This window comes from Salvelinus alpinus, chromosome 11, assembly GCF_045679555.1.
Source record: "Salvelinus alpinus chromosome 11, SLU_Salpinus.1, whole genome shotgun sequence".
In the NCBI taxonomy this organism is placed as follows: Eukaryota; Metazoa; Chordata; class Actinopteri; order Salmoniformes; family Salmonidae; genus Salvelinus; species Salvelinus alpinus.
Window position 1 is genome coordinate 40,543,760 of NC_092096.1, and position 21,069 is coordinate 40,564,828.

General features: G+C 42.5%; 1 protein-coding gene across 3 annotated transcripts in view; it reads left to right on the forward strand.

Annotated features, from left to right (window-relative positions):
• The first annotated feature begins 2,490 nt into the window (after positions 1 to 2,490).
• The window catches only part of LOC139534160 (synapsin-3-like), a 125,241-nt gene continuing 106,662 nt past the window's right edge, over positions 2,491 to 21,069 (forward strand). For 2 of the 3 annotated variants that reach the window (XM_071332995.1, XM_071332997.1), the window contains exons 1-2: positions 2,491 to 2,605; positions 13,437 to 13,863. In XM_071332995.1, the coding sequence (XP_071189096.1) occupies positions 13,472 to 13,863 (392 nt within the window). In that variant the 5' untranslated portion in view covers positions 2,491 to 2,605; positions 13,437 to 13,471. The remainder of the gene's footprint in view (positions 2,606 to 13,436; positions 13,864 to 21,069) is intronic. The other variant, XM_071332996.1, reaches the window with a different exon arrangement.

Consider the following 21,069-nt stretch of genomic DNA (forward strand, 5'->3'; position numbering starts at 1 on the left):
AGGGAGAAAGGGAGAGAGAGGGAGAGAGAGAGGTAGGGAGAGCAAGTTAAGTTAGAGGGAGAGAGGGAGAGAGAGAGGTAGGGAGAGCAAGTTAGAGGGAGAAAGGGAGAGAGAGGGAGAGAGAGAGAGGTAGGGAGAGCAAGTTAGAGGGAGAAAGGGAGAGAGAGAGGTAGGGAGAGCAAGTTAGAGGGAGAAAGGGAGAGAGCGAGAGGTAGGGAGAGCAAGTTAGAGGGAGAAGAGAGAGAGAGTGGGAGAGAGAGAGAGGTAGGGAGAGCAAGTTAGAGGGAGAAAGGGAGAGAGAGAGAATCAATCAATCAAATAAACATTTGATTTAATTAGCACTTTTGAAAAAAACATTTGTCACAAAGTGCTTCACAGTAACCCAGTCTGCTCCAAGACAAGGCAGGTTGTTGCAGAGGAAAGTTGGAGAGGGCTTGGAAGTCTGCCAGGTTTCTTTAGGATTAATGGCTATGGAATGGATGACACTTTCCTACGAGGATCCGCTGTGATTTCTCATGACATGGGTAGGTGTCTGCTGATTTAAACATGGAATGGCATTGTTGATTCAAATCATTGGACACTGTGCAACACACCTTATTTTCTCCATCAGAGCCAGCCATCATACACAATTTGACTCAATACTGGAATGTACAAGGTGCTAAAACATTTGACTATCAATTACTGGATATAGAGAGACTCCTAAATATCATATCCAAATAAAAGAGCAAAAAGCGTGGTTTCCCTCTGCAGTGAATAATTTAAACTAATAAGCTCATTAAAGAGTCTCCTCTGGCAGTGGTCTACTATTGATTGATGTGGTAAATTTCAGTGGACGCAACAACAACAAAAAAATTATAAGTGGGCTGGGTGTCAAAAGCGCTTTGAAATCTAAAGCTGAACTTTGGCAGACGTTCCAACGTTGCAGGCTGGGTATAAAATCAAATAGTTGTTGCATTTGAAAAATTCAGAATCAATTTAGTGTTTGTTCTTGTTGTCACTGAACTTCTGAAAGCTCGCTCACAATGAAATGACAACCCTCGAATTCAAGCCGTTAAAAAAAAAATACTGCATGACTTTGATAAAGGGAGTAAGTCACACTGCATCTTGCATCATACTAATACTGTGATCTTGAAACGTTTCAAACCACTGACTTGCTATGAAGCTCAAATGCAATTGACATTGGAACTCTTTGAATGTTTTATAGTTACATTCTAATGCCTCTGTTATCAACCCAACAAGCAATTGATATTTGTATTATGCCTGAAATTAATTAGTCTGCTTATAGGGACAATGATATCTTTACTAAGGGAATCAATGGGAGTCAGCATCTGTGAATGTACTGTGTTTTTCCCTGGAAGGATGAGCAAGGAACTGCTCACTAAATTCGAATTAGCATATAAACAATCAAAGATTTAGGCTTTAGTTAAATCAGTCAGCATTGTTTTAATTAATTAAAAGTTTCCAATCCAGTCACCCTGGAAAGTTTCCAATATGAGGCAACGTCTTTTCATATAGCCTACTAAAAGAGGCGTTATACAAATAAAAGATGTAAATGTTTATAATAAAAATCAGGAATTTGCGTCATTATTAGTTATTACACAGCACTAAGCAAGGGCATTAAGTTTGAGAGCTATAGCTTTGACTCATTCAATCCCGGAATGATCATTGAAAGTAGTGGTGAAGTGTAGTCTTGTGTGACAGGTTTTCTGGCCCTACACGCTTAGAAAAAAAGGTGCTATCTAGAATCAAAAAGGGTTCTTCGGCTGTCCCCATAGGAGAACCCTTTGAAAAACCCTTTTGGTTCCAGGTAGAACCATTTTGGTTCCAGGTAGAACCCTTTTGGGTTCCATGTATAACCCTTTTCACAGAGGGTTCTACATGGAACCAAAAAAAGGTTATCCTATGGGGACAGCTGCAGAAGCCTTTTGGAACCCTTTTTGTCTAAGAGTGTATGGGATAGGGAGCATTGAGACAGTAAACAAGTATGTTACAATTGTGGAGGGCATCATTTTGCAAAGGTAATTGAATTAATATTTGCCATAAAGAGATTGTGGTCTGACTCTGGATAGGCTAAAAAACATCGGTGTCCTAAGAATATACATAACAGAAATGATTACTTCTGTCTGAAATTCAAATATTTATTAAGCCTACACAAGATATATGATTCCAAATTAATATAAATATTTTCTGCGTTTTTTTCTGTGGTGTGTGTGTGTGTGTGTGTGTGTGTGTGTGTGTGTGTGTGTTTTCAAGGAAGTAGGGCTTCCCTGGAAATCAGTAGCCCATAAAACACCTACCTGGAGTCTTTCTTATCTCTCAGCACTGGATTTGTCTGAACTGAAAATTCAATGCTGCCACATCCTTGAAATATAAAATATTTATATTCCACAAGTCAAACAAATTATGAGGGATGCTATTAAATACCACAAATTAATTGACCAATGAGGTAACCAGGGGATCTCAGGAATGGATGCATTTTGCAGCTCCCAGCATGCATTGTGGGATACAAAGGAGACTGGTGGATTCTGAAGCGCGAGCTGGTGAGGATTGTGACACGAGCGCAAGGGGAGCATCATCCAAACACTTTGTGTTACCAGATACCAAGGTAAAACATTACAGAAATATTGATGCTGTCCGTAGTTCAATGTGGTGTCTATGTGCATGTATTTTTATTCTCGGTCCACCGCTCTCAGCAGAAAATAATCATTCACCTTACAAACGAAACGGTTACTTCGAGCACGTTAGCGTATTTCAGCCGCTGGTTATATTTATTTGCGCAGGCTAATTAGCGCGTTGCAGTCAGGGCTGTTTGCTTGCTACAGTACACGGGGTACGGGGTAGTCGGTAACGGTGTGCGGCAATGACCTGTTCATGAATATCTTGTGATTTATTGATTGGTTTGGGGTGAAAAGGGAATTCCCGCATGCAGCTAGGACATTGTTACACGCACCTGCGCTCCTAATTAGGCTTATCAATCAGATTTTCTTTGTATTTAATGAATCCCAAACCTCTGCATCAACATATTTGGCATGTTTTATACAATTATGTATACCGAAATGATATGATATACAAACTATACTGAAATAATGCTATTTTATGCCCGAGCGAGTGAACGCACTTGTTGAAAATGTCATGGTTCCTGTTTTCTTTTTCGTTCAAGTTGGAAGGAAACTAGACTTCATCATCATGTAATATGTCTATTAAGCTACTGAAGGCTGTATGAACATGCATATATTTTATCTATAGAATCCTATCCATGTCTAGAGATGCTGTCATTGCTGATTTTAACTCTACGTTGTGCATGTGCCGTCAGACTGTGACTGAGTAGATAGCTAGTGAGCTGTAGCCTGCATCCTCTCTGCCAGTGTTTCCCCTTGATTCTTTAGTCCGTCTGAGAATCCAAAATGTTCAATTGACAGAATTGGCTATGTACCACAGACAGTCGGTACTGTGGGATTCTTGACGATCTTGACAGGAAGCCATAATCTGGTGAATAAACACCATTCAATATTAAATAGCTTCTCCTTGAGATAGCTGCGAGTGTTCTGAGTGTTCAGTCTAATGAAAAGCTGTAGATCTGGATATTTGCTCAATTTAGCAGTTTTTGCAGTAAATATAGAAATGCTGATGCCTGTTGTGTACTTGCCCGCTGACGGGCCATCTGCAGTGAGAGGCGATCTGAGGTTGACACCTGTTATGTCTTTCTGTGGCTGAGAGGTGATGATGCCATGCCTCTGATTGACCATCTTGAGCCACTGCCTCATTCACTGCTACCAGGCCAAGGCTGCATGCAGGGAAAGGCACAGTCCAGCCCATCCCAGCCCCAAACACGCTGTGTGAACACCTCATGGATAAGACAAAGACATTGAGCAGGGAATATTAAGCTTTTAAAGACGTCATCCATTTCTATGCCTCAGCTGTATTTTATACACACACACACAACAAATACATCGCAGTCCATGAAAAACGAATGGAAAATCCTTTAGTCAAGGAGAAAACTGTTGATGTGCATTTAGGTATATTTAAGTATCCTCTTCTGCCTCCTAACTGCAGGACTGGTTGCTTATGATGGATTGGTTAAGTGGTTTGTGCCTATAGTTGTGTAGCCCTGGCACTGTAGTGGCAGGCTGATAGGCCATCTAAGGTCACCACCCTCTGTGGTCTCTAGGTGGCTGAGAGATGATGATACAATGAGGGGATTTGATTAATGCCCCGGGCCTACCCTGGGTGAATCGGGTTAGTGTTGATTGCATTCGTTTTGGAAGCGGGCTTCCTCCCGGGCGTGAGCCCGGTGCCCAGTTTTGACTGATGGTGAAGTGATGTAGGTTAAGCACGTGTAGTAACGAGAAATGTGGTTCTACCTCAAAAAGCACAAGAGGATTTCGACACCCACCATCTCAGATGGTTCTGAAATTGTTTCTGTGGTTAGAAACAGATAAGAGAAGACATTGTTTTGTTAAAAGATTATTTGAACTCTGACAAATTAAGCTAATTGATTGTACCAAAATTGTCTATTTACATTTATAGGATTCATATAATATTCAATAAATATAGTACCCACGCTGTGGCTTGGAGTATTGTCTATTCATACTATGTAATGTATTCTCACTGAATTTGGTGATGAGATTTTCTCCTGTTCAGAGAAATTAGCCATTAAAGTCGCTTGCATTTTCCTCTATAAATTAGTGTGAAGGTACTAGGTTTTGCCAACTAGATGCTGCTGTTACTGCTACACCCTTTAATCAATTTTGTTAGTTTTCTTGAGTTTATTAAATGGATCAAACTTTTTTTAAATGAAAATTTGGGTAGAAAACCAATAGCTTTTGCTCATGATGAAAATAGTGTGGTCATCCTCACAAGTCAAGCCAGTCCTCCATGAAACCAATTCAGTTTGTCCTCTTAGCAACCTATTGCTTTAACCCAACTGTTTCCCAATGGTCCAGCAAATGGCAGCTGTCTAAGAGGGCTGTCCTTATGGTGCAGTTCTCATATGAAGACTTTTCCTACAAGCCCAAAAATGTGATGGAGAAATGGGCAAGTGACTCCAATGTTTCGACAATCCTAATAAATTAATACAATTATAAACCATTACATACAAGTCAAATGTTTTTTAATTCAAACTTTTGAAAATATCTGTTTGATTAGTGACACTTATTATTAAACCCAAACCAATACCATTGCTTAACACTATACATAGGGCCCTATAAAATCTGAGTAGCGGCGAATGGAATCATTAAAATTATAGCGGAATTCAACAATTATAAAACCATGTATTGGACTTATTAAAAAATGTATTCATTTGACCAAGTTAATCATAAGACATGAACAACATTCATCAGTGATTTCATATTTTCATGCAACTTTCTGAAATGGCACAGGAATGCACTTGTGTGTTTGAGCTCTACAAAAACATTGCTATCCAAACAACTGTCTATTGCTGGTGCATACTTGCTTTAAAGGGTAACTACACCCAAAAAGAAAAATGTCTTACATTTTTCCCAGACTTGAAAATGGGTTTCCTGATGGTTTTAAGGATTGTTGTGGACTTAGAACACCCCCAAAAAAACGAATGATTTGAGAGCGAACACCTGGAAAAGAAACCTGAAGAACAGAAACAGATTAAGCCGAAGCGAATGACAGTTTGTGTGTGTTTGAATTGCTTTCATGGAGGACTGGCTTGAGTTGTAAAGATGACCACCCCATTCATTTTCATCATGAGCTATAGCTATTGGCTTTCTACCCAAAGTTGCAAAGGGTCAATTTAACAAACACAAGACACCAGGAAAATTGATAAAGGATGTGGCAGTAACCGAAAGAACAGTGGCACCTAGTGGGTATAACCTGGTACCTTCACACTCATTTGTGAGGGGGAAATGCAAGCAACTTTCAGGGATCATTTCTCTGAGCAGGGGAAAAAAACATCACTAAATTCAGTGAGAATACATTACATAGTATGAGTAAACAATACTCCAAGCCGCAGCTAAATACTACTTGTCAAACATAGAAAACTGATACTGTATACTGGCCATTTGGATGGTCCGTGGGTGGCTTTTGACCATTTATTTGGATTCCTTAACAATGACTGAAGTGGTTTAGCCCGAATTGGATGTTGAATGTTATATTTAATGAATATTATATGAATCCTATAAATTGAAATGGACAATTTTGGGTGCAATCAATTTGAGTTCAAATTGCCTTTAAACAAAATAATGTTGCAGGAATGCGTGTCTTATCTGTTTCTAACTACAGAAACCATTCAGAAAAATCTGCGATAATAGGTGTCATGACTCTTATCTGTGTTTCCACATGCAAAATTGGTGTCTTTAGATTTAAAAAAAAAAAACGCTTTGTCAGCCTTCCCAGTGAGATGTATGCTTCTGAATGATGCATCATGCTGCCATGTTGACGACATGACCGAGCGGTGTAGATTAGTGTTCAATTTGTGAAGGGCGCTCCTCCCTCACTGCTTTTGCACGTTTACGTCATGGGCCATAGCCCGGTGCACTAAATCATACTCCCTCAATGCTTCTCAGTGGTAGTGACCCTCATGGCTTGTAGAGCTTGTGCCTCATGGCTGCCAAGCCAAGGCTGCATGCAGAGAAAGGCCCAGCCCGGCCCAAACATGCTGTGTAAAACACCTCATGCATAAGACCTTCAGAAATTGAGCAGGGAATTTTGTGCTATTAATGACTTTATCCATTACCATCAAGGACGAAAGCATCTATCATAGTCAAAACTTGTACACATACGGACAGCAGGTTATTAGAATATTGGACCGTTGGCTTTCATACTTTTCAAATTCTGAGCACTACTCAAGCAATTTCTCCAACTGTCAACACATTCAAGTTGAGTACATGGCGCTGCATTAGTTAGGTATTTTGTAAGGTGGTCTCAGGCATGTAGTTACTGTAGGTCACAATGGGATGCCGGACTATCATGTGTCAGCATCTGTGGACTAGGGATGTGACGAATGTAAACATTTTCTTAACTTTTAAACTGCCTTTTTTTTGGTTTTCCTTTTCAACGTTAAGAAATTAATAAAATTCCACATGAATTCACAATGCAGCTCAAATCAAATGTATTTAGATGGCCCTTCTTACATCAGCTGATATATCAAAGTGCTGTACAGAAACCCAGCCTAAAACCCCAAACAGCAAGCAATGCAGGTGTAGAAGCACGGTGGCTAGGAAAAACTCCCTAGAAAGGCCAGAACCTAGGAAGAAACCTAGAGAGGAACCAGGCTATGAGGGGTGGCCAGTCCTCTTCTGCCTGTGCCGGGTGGAGATTATAACAGAGCATGGCCAGGATGTTCAAATGTTCATGACCAGCTTGGTCAAACAATAAGAATCACAGTAGTTGTCGAGGGTGCAACAAGTCAGCACCTCAGGAGTAAATGTCAGTTGACTTTTCTAAGCCGATCATTGAGAGTATCTCTACCGCTCCTGCTGTCTCTAGAGAGTTGAAAACAGCAGGTCTGGGACAGGTAGTACGTCCGGTGAACAGGTCAGGGTTCCATAGCCGCAGGCAGAACAGTTGAAACTGGAGCAGCAGCACGGCCAGGTGGACTGGAGACAGCAAGGAGTCATCATGCCAGGTAGTCCTGAGGCATGGTCCTAGGGCTCAGGTCCTCCGCGAGAGAGAGCATACTTAAATTCACACAGGGCACCGGGTAAGATAGGAGAAATACTCCAGATATAACAGCCTGACCCTAGCCCCCCGACACATAAACTACTGCAGCATAAATACTGGAGGCTGAGACGGGAGGGGTCAGGAGACTGTGGCCACATCCGATGATACCCCCGGACAGGGCCAAACAGGCAGGATATAACCCCACCCACTTTGCCAAAGCACAGCCCTCGCAGCTGTGCTGCCTGCAACGGTTTGGGTCCCTTTCAGATTGTTAAGCATTGCACCTGTACTTCCATTACTGTACCTCAATTCCACCTCAAAGTTTACATTTCACTCTCTTCTCATTTAACTTCTCAAAGTATTGCCATACAGGATTTAGCTTCCATCGCTTGACTTTCTCTGCATATCTTTTGTAAAAATAAATATTGTTTTTCAGTAAGGAATTTTTGCTTCACATTAACGATCCCAGTTTCCTTCAAACGTTTAAATGTTCACACCCCTACTGTGTGGACAATGATTTACGTTTAAGACTGCGTTCACACAGGCAGCCCAATTCGTATCTTTTCCACTAATTGGTGTTTTGGCCAATCAGATCAGCTCTTTTGCCAATAATTGGGCTACCTGTGTAAGTGCAGTCTTAACGCCAGTTACATTTTAAACACATAGTAATCCCAGTCCATGTAATACATTTGTTTTAAGGCTTTTAATTAAGATGCTCTAATTGTTCATTCAAATGTCGGTATCAAAACAAAAGTCCAGTGCATTCGGAAAGTATTCAGACCCCTTGACTTTTTCCACATTTTGTTACGTTGACAGCCTTATTCTAAAATGGATTAAATTGTTCTTGGTGGTTCCAAACTTTCAAAGCTGCATAAATGTTTTGGTACCCATCCCCAGATCTGTGCCTCGACACAATCCTGTCTCGGAGCTCTACGGACAATTCCTTCAACCACATGGCTTGGTTTTTGCTCTGACGTGCGCTGTCAACTGTGGGACCTTTATATAAACAGGTGTGTGTGTGCCTTTCCAAATCATGTCCAATCAATAGAATTTACCACAAGTGGACTCCAAGTTGTAGAAACATCTCAAGGATGATCAATGGAAACAGGATGCACCTGAGCTCAATTTCAAGTCTCTTATTAACAAAGGGTCTGAATACATATGTAAATAAGGTGGGGGGTTTTTAGGTATAAATTTGCAAAAAATTATTGGATCCTGTTTTTGCTTTGTCATTATGGGGTTTTGTGTGTAGGTTGAGGAACATTTTTTATTTAATAAATTTTAGAATAAGGCTGTAAATGTGATAAGTCAAGGGGTCTGAATACTTTCCGGAATGCACTGTCCTGTGTTTCCTTATATTCATGATGAGTAATGATAAGGTGGTAAAGGTATTCGGTGAAGATGGCACTAGTGAGAATAAAACAGAGCTAACTCTTTGTTGGTAACCCTATAGCATGCCATGTGGTTGACGTATCGTGATCACTCACAACTACTGTATGTCATCACACTCATCTGATCCCGTGCCAAGTTTCTTTTAGACTAGTCATAAAAAAGGAACGGGTTGCTAAGCGACTGCTGTGCCAGTTATCTCACTAAGTACTAGGGGACCAGAAACGTGTGCTACGTACGGGTCGGGTATGAGTGTGCGCATGTGTAATTTAAAGTTGGATGAGCTATTAATATAAAGCTGAATTGTTAGAGGGAGGCCCAAACCACATTGTATCGTTATGCTCTTGCTTTTTAGATTGCTTTTAGATGTGCTGCTGTTAATTCGTTATTAATGGTATTTTTCACATATATTGTTACAGGCAATGCAATTCCCATTCAACTGTTATCCTCCACAGTGCTTAGGGTCTTTCAAGTCCCAGTCAGCTGTACTCCTACCCACCATCGTGATTTCCCCTCATTTAAGTAATGACCCAATATATAACGCTCCATATCCCTGATCTCCGACACATTGACCGCCATGAATAATGCAAGCTCTGTAATGCCGCTAACATGCTAAATGCACGGAAGGGAGACGCTCAAGCTCCCTCTGCTCACTGCATGTGCTTTTAATATGGAAAATATTCTCTACCACCCACTTGAAAGCAAGATGTACTTTTCTAGGTTCAGTTAGCCATTTCATATCCACTACCCTTCACATACGAACTCTGCCAGAACACCTCAGGGCTATTTCTGTGAGTCTTCATGATAATCACCTTTACCTTGTGCAGAGGGTATGAGGGCACCATTCCTCTTCAGCAGTGCTACACATCATTCTTCTATGATACTCACTCAAAAGATCACAGAGCTTCTAATCCACCCCAGGTAACCCCTTTACCCATGGCCTGTGGTCCTCTTGGTCTGCCCATCGCCTCACCCTGGTGCAGCAACCCTATTATCGTCACCATGCATCAACACCCCCCCCCCCCCCCCCCCACGGTCTTTAACATTGCCTTAGTCTAGCATTATCCTGCTGTATCCATTAATTACAGAAGAGAGACTACTGCCTTCCCTAGCAAACCATTGCTGCCTGCCTTAGAGCCTAGACTGGTACTGCACCATCTGTCGTTTATAGAGAAGGCTATGAGAGAGGTGATCAGTTGGGGCCCTGGGGGGTTTTATAAGCCTCACTTCTGCAAGGGCTTGTTGAAACGGTCTGTCTTTAAAGAGAGAAAGGGTTGGTCCCTAAGGCTTTAATAGCATCAGATACTGTATGTGCAGAGGGATGAGAGGAAAGTTGCTTTAAGGCTGGTTTAAGGATGGTGAGAAAGTGGGGGAATGCACCAGTAGTGGTGTAAAGATGGGGATTTCCCCCTACCTTTAGTGGCGATTGATGGATCTCTAAGGATGGGCTCTAACCGTTTCAGCACCACAGAGAGTGGACAGCTCCCTGAGTAATCTGTGTTACCTTTCAATGCCTCTATTTGCTTCAGTATTAATTGTATTCAATCTTTTCCTTTTCCTTTAAGTCCCTGCAAAGTCAATGGCATTAATGCCGAGCTAAACATGTTCTTTGACACGGTTTGAAAAATGAACAAACATATGTCCTTTTGAGGAGCATGTTCTCTGCAGTATTCTGCTACAGCAGCTATAGCAACATATTCTACATGTTGTGTGCAGGCAAGTTGCCATTGAACATTTCATATGTTATTGTTTAATGTATTTTATGCCCCTGGGAGTGCTATGCAGTCCGGTAGGCTGTCTGTGGTCTGAGCTAGTGCCTTTTATAAAATTGAATGGTTTGATTTCACACAGTGCCTTGTCATATCCTTTCCTCGCTCCTCTTTTTCACCCACACAATCCAATTCTGTATCAATCAGCGTCTGACAGTCCGCAAACCCACGCCATAACATGCCTTATCTCCCCCATACAGCCCCCTCCTTTGACTATAGATGAATATACACTGCTCAAAAAAATAAAGGGAACACTAAAATAACACATCCTAGATCTGAATGAATGAACTATTCTTATTAAATACTTTTTTCTTTACATAGTTGAATGTGCTGACAACAAAATCACACAAATTATCAATGGAAATCAAATTTATCAACCCATGGAGGTCTGGATTTGGAGTCACACTCAAAATTAAAGTGGAAAACCACACTACAGGCTGATCCAACTTTGATGTAATGTCCTTAAAACAAGTCAAAATGAGGCTCAGTAGTGTGTGTGGCCTCCACGTGCCTGTATGACCTCCCTACAACGCCTGGGCATGCTCCTGATGAGGTGGCGGATGGTCTCCTGAGGGATCTCCTCCCAGACCTGGACTAAAGCATCCGCCAACTCCTGGACAGTCTGTGGTGCAACGTGGCGTTGGTGGATGGAGCGAGACATGATGTCCCAGATGTGATCAATTGGATTCAGGGCTGGGGAACGGGCGGGCCAGTCCATAGCATCAATGCCTTCCTCTTGCAGGAACTGCTGACACACTCCAGCCACATGAGGTCTAGCATTGTCTTGCATTAGGAGGAACCCAGGGCCAACTGCACTAGCATATGGTCTCACAAGGGGTCTGAGGATCTCATCTCGGTACCTAATGGCAGTCAGGCTACCTCTGGCGAGCCCATGGAGGGCTGTGCGGCCCCCCCAAAGAAATGCCTGACCCACCGCCAAACCGGTCATGCTGGAGGATGTTGCAGGCAGCAACGTTGCAGGCAGCAACGTTCTCCACGGCGTCTCCAAACTGTCATGTCTGTCACATGTGCTCATTGTAAACCTGCTTTCATCTGTGAAGAGCACAGGGCGACAGTGGCGAATTTGCCAATCTTGGTGTTCTCTGGCAAATGCCAAACGTCCTGCACGGTGTTGGGCTGTAATCACAACCCCCACCTGTGGACGTCGGGCCCTCATACCACCCTCATGGAGTCTGTTTCTGACCGTTTGAGCAGACACATGCACATTTGTGGCCTGCTTGAGGTCATTTTGCAGGGCTCTGGCAGTGCTCCTCCTGCTCCTTCTTGCACAAAGGCGGAGGTAGCGGTCCTGCTGCTGGGTTGTTGCCCTCCTACGGCCTCCTCCACGTCTCCTGATGTACTGGCCTGTCTCCTGGTAGCGCCTCCATGCTCTGGACACTACGCTGACAGACACAGCAAACCTTCTTGCCACAGCTCGCATTGATGTGCCATCCTGGATGAGCTGCACTACCTGAGCCACTTGTGTGGGTTGTAGACTCCGTCTCATGCTACCACTAGAGTGAAAGCACCGCCAGCATTCAAAAGTGACCAAAACATCAGCCAGGAAGCATAGGAACTGAGAAGTGGTCTGTGGTCACCACCTGCAGAACCACTCCTTTTTTTGCTAATTGCCTATAATTTCCACCTTTTGTCTATCCCATTTGCACAACAGCATGTGAAATTTATTGTCAATCAGTGTTGCTTCCTAAGTGGACAGTTTGATTTCACAGAAGTGTGATTGACTTGGAGTTACATTGTGTTGTTTAAGTGTTCCCTCTATTTTTTTGAGCAGTGTATATTCATGAGGCGCTTATTCAAAGTGTCATAACTCAAGCTCACTCTAATCAGCACACCTCTACATCATTCTCTTAGTAAGTGCAGCTGATCTGAGTGACGTTCTTCTGGATCAAGCCCAGTATCTCACTACCTCCTCTCTGTATGCAACGCAGATTGTTAGAATCAAAAATGTATTAAGGCAACTACAGTCTCCTTAGACAACAGGTTTGAATTGTGCATCCCCCCTCCCTGCATCCTTCCTGACATGAGTCTACTCCCTATCCTAGTACTGTACCAACTGTTTAATATGCAGATAGTCGATGGTTAGATTTAAAATGCATGAGGTGATTGGGGGACTCTAAGTAGGCTTGTATAAAGGCCCTCAAGTCCATCCCACCTAGAATCCCCCCTTAACATGAGCCTATTAGTAGTATCTCTGTTCAATATGCAAAGCCATTGTTCAGATTCAAAATACATTCGGTGTGTTTGACTAGGTTTGTGAATGTGAATCCCCCACCTACCTAAGGCAGTAGCTCATGTATGTGTCTGAGGCTGTCACTGTGGTTCCAACAGGGTTGCGCACTCCTACTTTCGTTCTTCATCAATGATTGGTGGCTGGCTGGCTGCGTTTTTATAGAACAGTGTGTTCCTATGAGAGCTAAGCTGACGTCAGTGATGCTGCCTTCTGCTCCATACTCCTTCTGTTCCGAATGCAATTAATATGGGAAACCTTGTTTTTTACATTTACAGTAGCATATAGAGTTTGTTGTATTGTGCCAGAGGGAAAACAAATTATTTTTAATTATTATGAATTTGTAACAATAATAATCTCTTCCTTCCTCTGTCTCTCTCTGATCCCACTGTCTACCCTAGTCCAGCTGGCCTGAACGACCGACCCGCCAGTTACCATGAACTACCTACGCAGGCGTCTGTCCGACAGCAGCTTCGTGGCCAACCTCCCCAACGGCTACATGATGGACCTGCAGAGTGGGCCTCGCCCCACCCCGCCCTCTTCCACCTCCAATCCCGCCTCCCCAGCCACAGAGAGGCGAACGCCCCCCAGCCTGCCACCACAGGTCCCGGCCTCGGGCTCGGCCTTAGGCTCGTCCCCGGCCCCGACCCCCGGGGGTTTCCTCACCTCCTTCTCCAGTGTGGTGAAGACCGCCCAGTTGGCACAGAACGCCGCAGCAGCAGCCAAGGCTTCAGCGGCGGTGGCAGAAGCTGCCGCAGCAGCGCCCGCCAAACCTGTCATTCAGAAGCCCAAGATTCTATTGGTCATCGACGACCTGCACACAGACTGGTATGTTTCTCTCCCATGAAAGTGACCACTAAATCAGTATATTACACAAGCCTAGGCTACATTGCAAGTATTACTTGATATCACAACCTATTTGAATTGGCATGAAAAGCACTGTGCTTAAACAGTGTTTCACATACCCTCTGCCCACTTGGACAGCACATGGAATTTACCATCAAATAGCTAAAGTCTATTCTTGTATGCAGCATTAGTCATACTAATAAAACTAAACCAGTTCAGAAAGGGAACAGCTGATATGGCACCAGTTAGATGCTAGTAACAATCATGCATTGCATTGGCGGTCTATTTAAACCCCTAGAGTCGATGGCCGCGCCCCTGCGGAAATCAAATTAGCCCAATTAAAAACATCCCCATAAAGTTTAAGCTAGAAATATCTGTTTTGATGCGTCTAAATCCACCGCATCCGCCGATGTCGTACTTCCGTATCTGTGTTGAAAGGTGACAGTTTCTCAATCCATGAGACATCCTAAAAATCTGTTTTCTCATAAAATCGTCTGTAGCATCCGAACTGTTTGACCTACAAACTATTATTATTTTGCTCTATGACCCCCACAAGTGTTTTGGGACGGAAGTCGGTACAACCCAGCTGCCAACTTCTGTCTGTAGCTTCCAAACAGTTTGGGCTACACACTAATATGAAATGGGTGGAAAGGTGAGACTCTCACGAACATGTACATGCAGGTTGTTTTGCTCTAGGACGCCCACAGGCCTTTTAAGACTTGTCTGAAGGTCCCCCGGAATCAGTTGAAGAAAATGTGTAGGAGTATATATGGAGAGGGTAAATACGTGTAAAAAAATGTTTTACAAATATGTTTCCTGATCTTTCATATATCTCACAGATATAGGACACCTCAGAACAAACTTCCATTATTTTTTTTGGGGGGAGGGAAACATCTGTTCCATGTAGTGAATCTGTTGTTTAATGCGTTTGTATTGGCTAATAGCAGTAAGGCCCCCAAAAATATTTTTCATCAAATATTTTTGGAGGATACTTCAAGGGATCTTAAAATTCCAAATCAAATAGCAAAATGACCTTCTTAAAACAATTCCATATAGGTTAGTAGAACCATCCTCCGCAGGCTTACACTCTTATGGGTTAAGTCTGACTAGAATATCTCTCCCTCTGAACTTGGCCGCTGCCCTCAGCTCTCCATTAAGGTTCTACAGAGAGGCCTGACTGGTCTCGGAATTATTACTAAGTTATGTCCCAGCAGACTATGCTGTCAGTGTGCAGGACTTAAATCTTCTCCTTCTTAAATCTACTCCTTTTTAAAGCCCATCTGGGATCCCAAAATGTCTCATTCCCTTTCATCTTATCGCGTAGCTGTAATTAAGCCGTGCAGAAGAAGCCCCTCAGTATCTACTGTAGATTCTCTCGGCTGAGTCAATCACTCTGTTCTCTAAGGAGCTCACTGCAGCTTTTTATACAGTACACTCTGCCTATGACAACTCAGCAGTGTTTAAAAAAATATATATTTTGCCCACTGTGTAATTATTTGTAGGAGATGTGATGACTGACTCATGTTACTGAGGATGTATTATAGAGCTTTTGAGTCGCAACCAGACTAAAGGAGAAGAGAAATGCGTTTGTATAATAGTATGAATGTTTCATAGGTCCTCTGTGCAGACATGGGCCAAACATAAAAACAAACATACTGGATACAATATCAAAAGAATTGTGATTAAGCGTCTCCATTAAACTTGGCCTTGACCTTATTATACACAGTATAGCAGACGTCCCTTGTTTGTGCAGTGTAGTGGGCCTTTGTGTTCATATCCGTTTGCCCAGGCACCATGTCCATTTTAAGCTTAGGTCTATAAGTGAACATACTAAGTGCATGTATTCCGGTACAAATGCTCAGCTGTCAGTGAGAAATTGAGTGAATCCTTTACTAAGCATACCATTATGTTTGTGTGTATGGTATCAACCATGCGGTCTTCTCTTTATCTTTTGGCGACGTGTGGAAATGGCTGGTAAAAGGCTGTAATAAATATCGTTCTTGAAGTATTTTTATGCATATTGTTTCGATATAAACAGCATTGGCATATTACGATATGAAAACTAAGGTGTTTCATTTTTGACCACACTGAGGCACTGTAGTCCACCTGCCGCCAGATCACAACCTACTCGACGCTGATGTGTTTCTCCACATTCCCTGCATCTCTGTGTGGAGTAACACTGCATTATGAACAGCAGATGGCGCTAGCTGATAACCTATTGGAAAACTCTGAGAGAATATGTACCCGTGCTGAGCATTGCTTCCTGGGTTACCTCTAACCATTCAATACTACCTGTGAACACACATGATCTGCCACCACAATACAGATCTGTTCAAGTGGCACATACATGGTCTTATTCTTTTGTAATCGTTCCATTTCGAACACATGGGGATTAACTTGTTTACTCAGTATCGAGTAAGCAGTGTACCATCAGATTGAGCTTTGTAGTAGCAGCATGGCCTATTTTCATGTAGACCTACACACTTGGTGTAATTTGTCCCTTGAGGCTCTTCTCTTTTTATCATCATCTCTTTAAATCACTGTAATTCAGTACAATAGACTTGCCTTACCATATTGCATCTAAATCTACTTCAATAGCCTGATCCCAGATGTGGTTGAGTTGGCAAGACAGCGCAAACACATCTGGGACCAAGCTACTATATCAAAGGGGGCGTTAGAGTGGAGAATAGCAGCAGCTCAACAGTTAAACATTGAGCAATACCCCTGAGAGAGAAGTGCAACTCGTGAAAGCCTTTCAATGTGAAATATTTGGCTGCTGCTTTGGCAACGTGTATGGCTCATTGTGCCTCTTCTTCCCCCTCCTCACTATTTGTTTAAGACAGTGAAACAAATGTACATTTATGCATGCTAGTTTTCTCTCTTCAGTTTTAACGTGTGGGTGAGTTGATGGCCGTGTAGTGCTACCACAGATGTCAGTTCTCTATGAACCCTCCTGCTACCGTCTGTCTCCATTCTATTCCATGTACTTGGCTGGCGTTGGAGGGGAAACTTAAAGCTCCAGAAGTGTTTAAATGGGCCTCCATTACCACGACATTTAGTTTCTGATTTAGTGATTTTGCAGACACTAAATTTAACAGGGTCAGGTGGAATTGTCAACACCATTCTGTCCACCACCACCAATATATGCAGCAGTAGATGTGCAGATGGTAAACGGGGTTGAAATGAAATGGATGTCTTATTCAACAGGAAAGTTTACATCTCTTTATTTTAGTGGAGGACACTTGCTATGGATGCTACATAAAACCCTTAAGGTATGGTAGTAGATCATGGTTTTAGGTGAAATCTAGGGCTTTAAATCTGATTCCCATTTGAAAGGTACAGTAGTTCATGAAAAGTTCACTTTGTGGCTGCCTAAGCTTTCCAATAGTCCTCAGATGCCTTTGTGTTTTTTACTGCATCTCCATAAATCAACATTGATCCTATCTCCCGGCACTTTTATTGTTGCTACGGTTGCCAACACAAGTGTTTTATCTGGAGCAAAAACTTTTAACACGAACAACACAAACGGATAGCTTGGAGAAGGTTGCCCCGGACCGCAGGCGAACGGCCATGCGATAAATAACCACAATAAAACCCTATGATGACCGTCGTCCATTCCCACCAGGCAACCAGAAAAGAGCGGTGTTTGTAAATTCAGGATCAATGTTTGTCTGATGGGAGGCAACAAACTGTAGCTCTGTTTGGTTTCAAACTCCCAGGTTTCATTTGTAGACAAAATGGGACTAGTGAAATTGGTCAATGTTTTCTCGCTTTGTCTCTGTCGGTACCTCGGTGCATTAATCTGGTTTTGATGTGCTTTAATACCAGGTTAATTCCGTATTAAGGTGAGTTATTGTAACACCATTTGACCTATATCCAAGCCTTGGGATCATGTGGTGTAATGCAGACATTGACACTTTAAAAGCTTTAGTGATCCATGATTACCCAAATATATATCTTAGCCAAGTATGAGAATTAGTTGTATTTTTTTATGATGCACTGATAGATGGCTTATTGATGGCTGATAGGATCTCTTCTCTGAAATGGGTTTGATTTACATTAAATACCAATCAGTGTTACAACATGTGTGGTAGCTTTGCCACAGTTTTAAGTGCCCTGAATTGACCTTTTATAATTTTGTTAATATTTAATAGAATCTCATAGCTGACTGAACATGACTGTAATATGTATGTCTCCTCTTGGGAGGTGTTTGCACAGACAGTTGGATTAGAACAAGTAGCTCAGTACTGTATATCCAAGCTATTAGTGTCTTTGAGTTGTGGGTTAGTGTTGGTGAGGGTGTCCCATGTCCATCGATCATTGCCTTCTGCCTCGGGGCCACATCTCCTCCAGAGCATACCAGAGGAGAAGCTGCTGGTCTCCGGGGAAACGCTGGGCTCCCCTGACAGGCCTGGCCTCCAACTCTGACTGCGGCACAATGGTGGTGCACACACACACACACAGCAGCTTTCACCACCCACATCACCATCCTCATCACTTTTTCTGTTTCTCACTCATCTCTTTCCTTTCCCTCTTTCTCTCTCTCCATTTCTCATTCTATCTTTCGCAAGCTCTCGATCTCTCACTCCTGTTTTCACCTGTTTTTCTCTCACCGTCTTTCGGAATCTCTCATTCCCAGGATTCCCTTTCTCTTGATTACTGCCTCGTCCCTCTCTCTCACCATATTGCCCTCCTTATCGTACTTGCCATTGGCTCCCTGTCATGCCACACCCTCCTAAGAATGCCCTGCCACATGACATTCTGCAAGCCAAGAAACTGTCAGTTAGTTGTTTTGAATCTGAACAATGTACCGGCTCTTGAATGATCCTATATTAGATTACTCTATCCAACCGCTCTTTGGTAAATGCAGTACAATCACTGATGTCATATCTGCTGTCAAAGTGAGGGTAATTGTGACGGCTGTGGGAAAAATCTGGCTGTGAGTTCTTATTGTCAGATAGCGTAACCCATGTTTTCACTTGTAAGAAAGGACAAATTCCAGATTTCATCTGTCAAAATACATTACTCACTTTGGCTCTATGGGAGACTAATGCAATGAGGGGAAAAGTGTCATGGTAAAGATTCTGTATTCCTCTGCATGATGTTTTTACAATGTGTTTGTGACTAAGAGTGAGTGTTTGTAGAGAACATGGGCCAAATCCTGTCTGGGTGTTTACTCTTCGAACCATGGGAAGGGCTGCTCACCTCAGAACTTTTTAAAGTCCAACTGACCGTACATTTAATTGATCATTTGAAGTGGTGACAAGTTGTGCAATGAATGCCTTGGCTTGACAACATGTCATTTTTAGCACATATGCAAGCCTCCTGGTCTTGCTTAATTGCTCATGCTCTATTACCGTCATGGTGAAGGTAAGTGTGGCCCTGGGTGACAGAGCATTGGTCTTTACTGTATCCAAGTCAGACTTTTTCAAAGGTCCACCGCTAACTGACAGGGAAGGATAACCATGGATCTTATAGTCAACAGCTCAACAGCTGGAAGATCGGTGATCTTAAGCAGCATATAGAAAGCAGGGATAAGGGGAATTCAAACCGGTGCCCCTGCACTCTGACTCTGTACCGGTGCCCCCTGTATATAGCCTCGCTATTGTTATTTTACTGCTGCTCTTTAATTATTTGTTACTTTTATTATTTTTGTAGGTATTTTTCTTAACCAAAAGACGCATCAATCTCCGATTTTTTTTTTTTAATTTTTTTTTATAAATAAGCGGAGCGAGCGAAACAACAGCTCCCCTCTCATGTGTATCTGATGCTGTCTGGACAAAAACAGTATGGCATGTCATAATCTTTTTATCCAGACAGCATCAGATACATAGGCTACATATAGTAAGAGACAGAGGTGCTGTTTAGCTCACTCGGATGCTTTCTCCGGTGAGAGTTTCTTCTGACAGCAGAGCCTGCTCCGAGCCTTCTCCTGATAGTTGAACGGGCCATGCCCAGTTGATAATCACCCGATAATTGCCTGAAACTGAACCTAAACTCTACCGAAACAACCAATTGAACAGATATAACAACGTAAAGTATCATGGGGGAGAAAGGTAGAGAATGGGTGAGTTAATGAGGTGAGGGGAAGCGAAAGATAATTATGTAATCACCAAACAGGACCGGCATTTTTTTTGTTTTGATCTATTCTAATCTCAAAATGGTATGTGCACTATATCAGGACACCGAATCCAAGCTGTCTACTCTGGCCTACTTGGAGTACACAGTGAGAGCATGCATACTTTTCAAATGGCAAGAAGACCAAGATGAATGGATGCACATGCTGCATTAGCATTGCTACAAAATCTGAATGAAAAAACGACTCCGATGGTGGGGAAGAAATGACTCACAACATCTCTGATTATTCTGCTGATTCTAAGCCTCAGCCTGAACCTACACCTTTGATGCCTAAGCGCAAAAAAATCCAGAACAGTGCTCACTGAACAGATAGATGCCTGTGCCACCACCAAGTGAAACGGGGGAGAGGAGGGACGGCCCCGTTTGGATTGAACAAGCCGACGACAATGCTATTTATCAGCTCAAAATGTCATTGAGAGACCAGGGCCCTACATCTCAAGCAAAAAACAACATTAGCAACACATTCACCAGCTTTCCTTGTTTATGTGACATGGACATGCTCTAATGAGCTGACAATTTACTATTTTTGACTGCTGTCATATCGAGCCTTATATTAATTATAATGCCATTATTGCTTTTGTGCTGATTTTCAGTAGTTATCAAGCACACATGGCGCATGTTTAGGCTACTGATGTTTTCATTATTTGACTGAGCATCTTGGTGGTTGGGGTATTTCATTGTAATTTTGTTATAGAAAGAAGCTGTTACCAAGTTCCAACACACGCTTTCTGTTTCCTAGTTGTAACAAATGCAGTCCAAGGATAAAATGTGTTGAACACTTTAATGTTTTTTTTTTAAGTAGCAGGGGTCTCCAACAGGTTCATCGCAAGCTACCAATAGCTCTTAGCCCAGCTATAAGTAGCTCGCCAAATATTTCTGGAAAAAAGCAGCGCCATCGTGCTGGTTTGCGACAATCAATCATTCATACCATTACACAGCATAGGAGTCAAGTCACACATGCCTTTTTTAAATACAATTAAGCGTTTTATTATTATCATGTATAAGGCCGGGCGGTCAGGCCCCGTCTGATTTGGGCTGGGAAAGAGAACT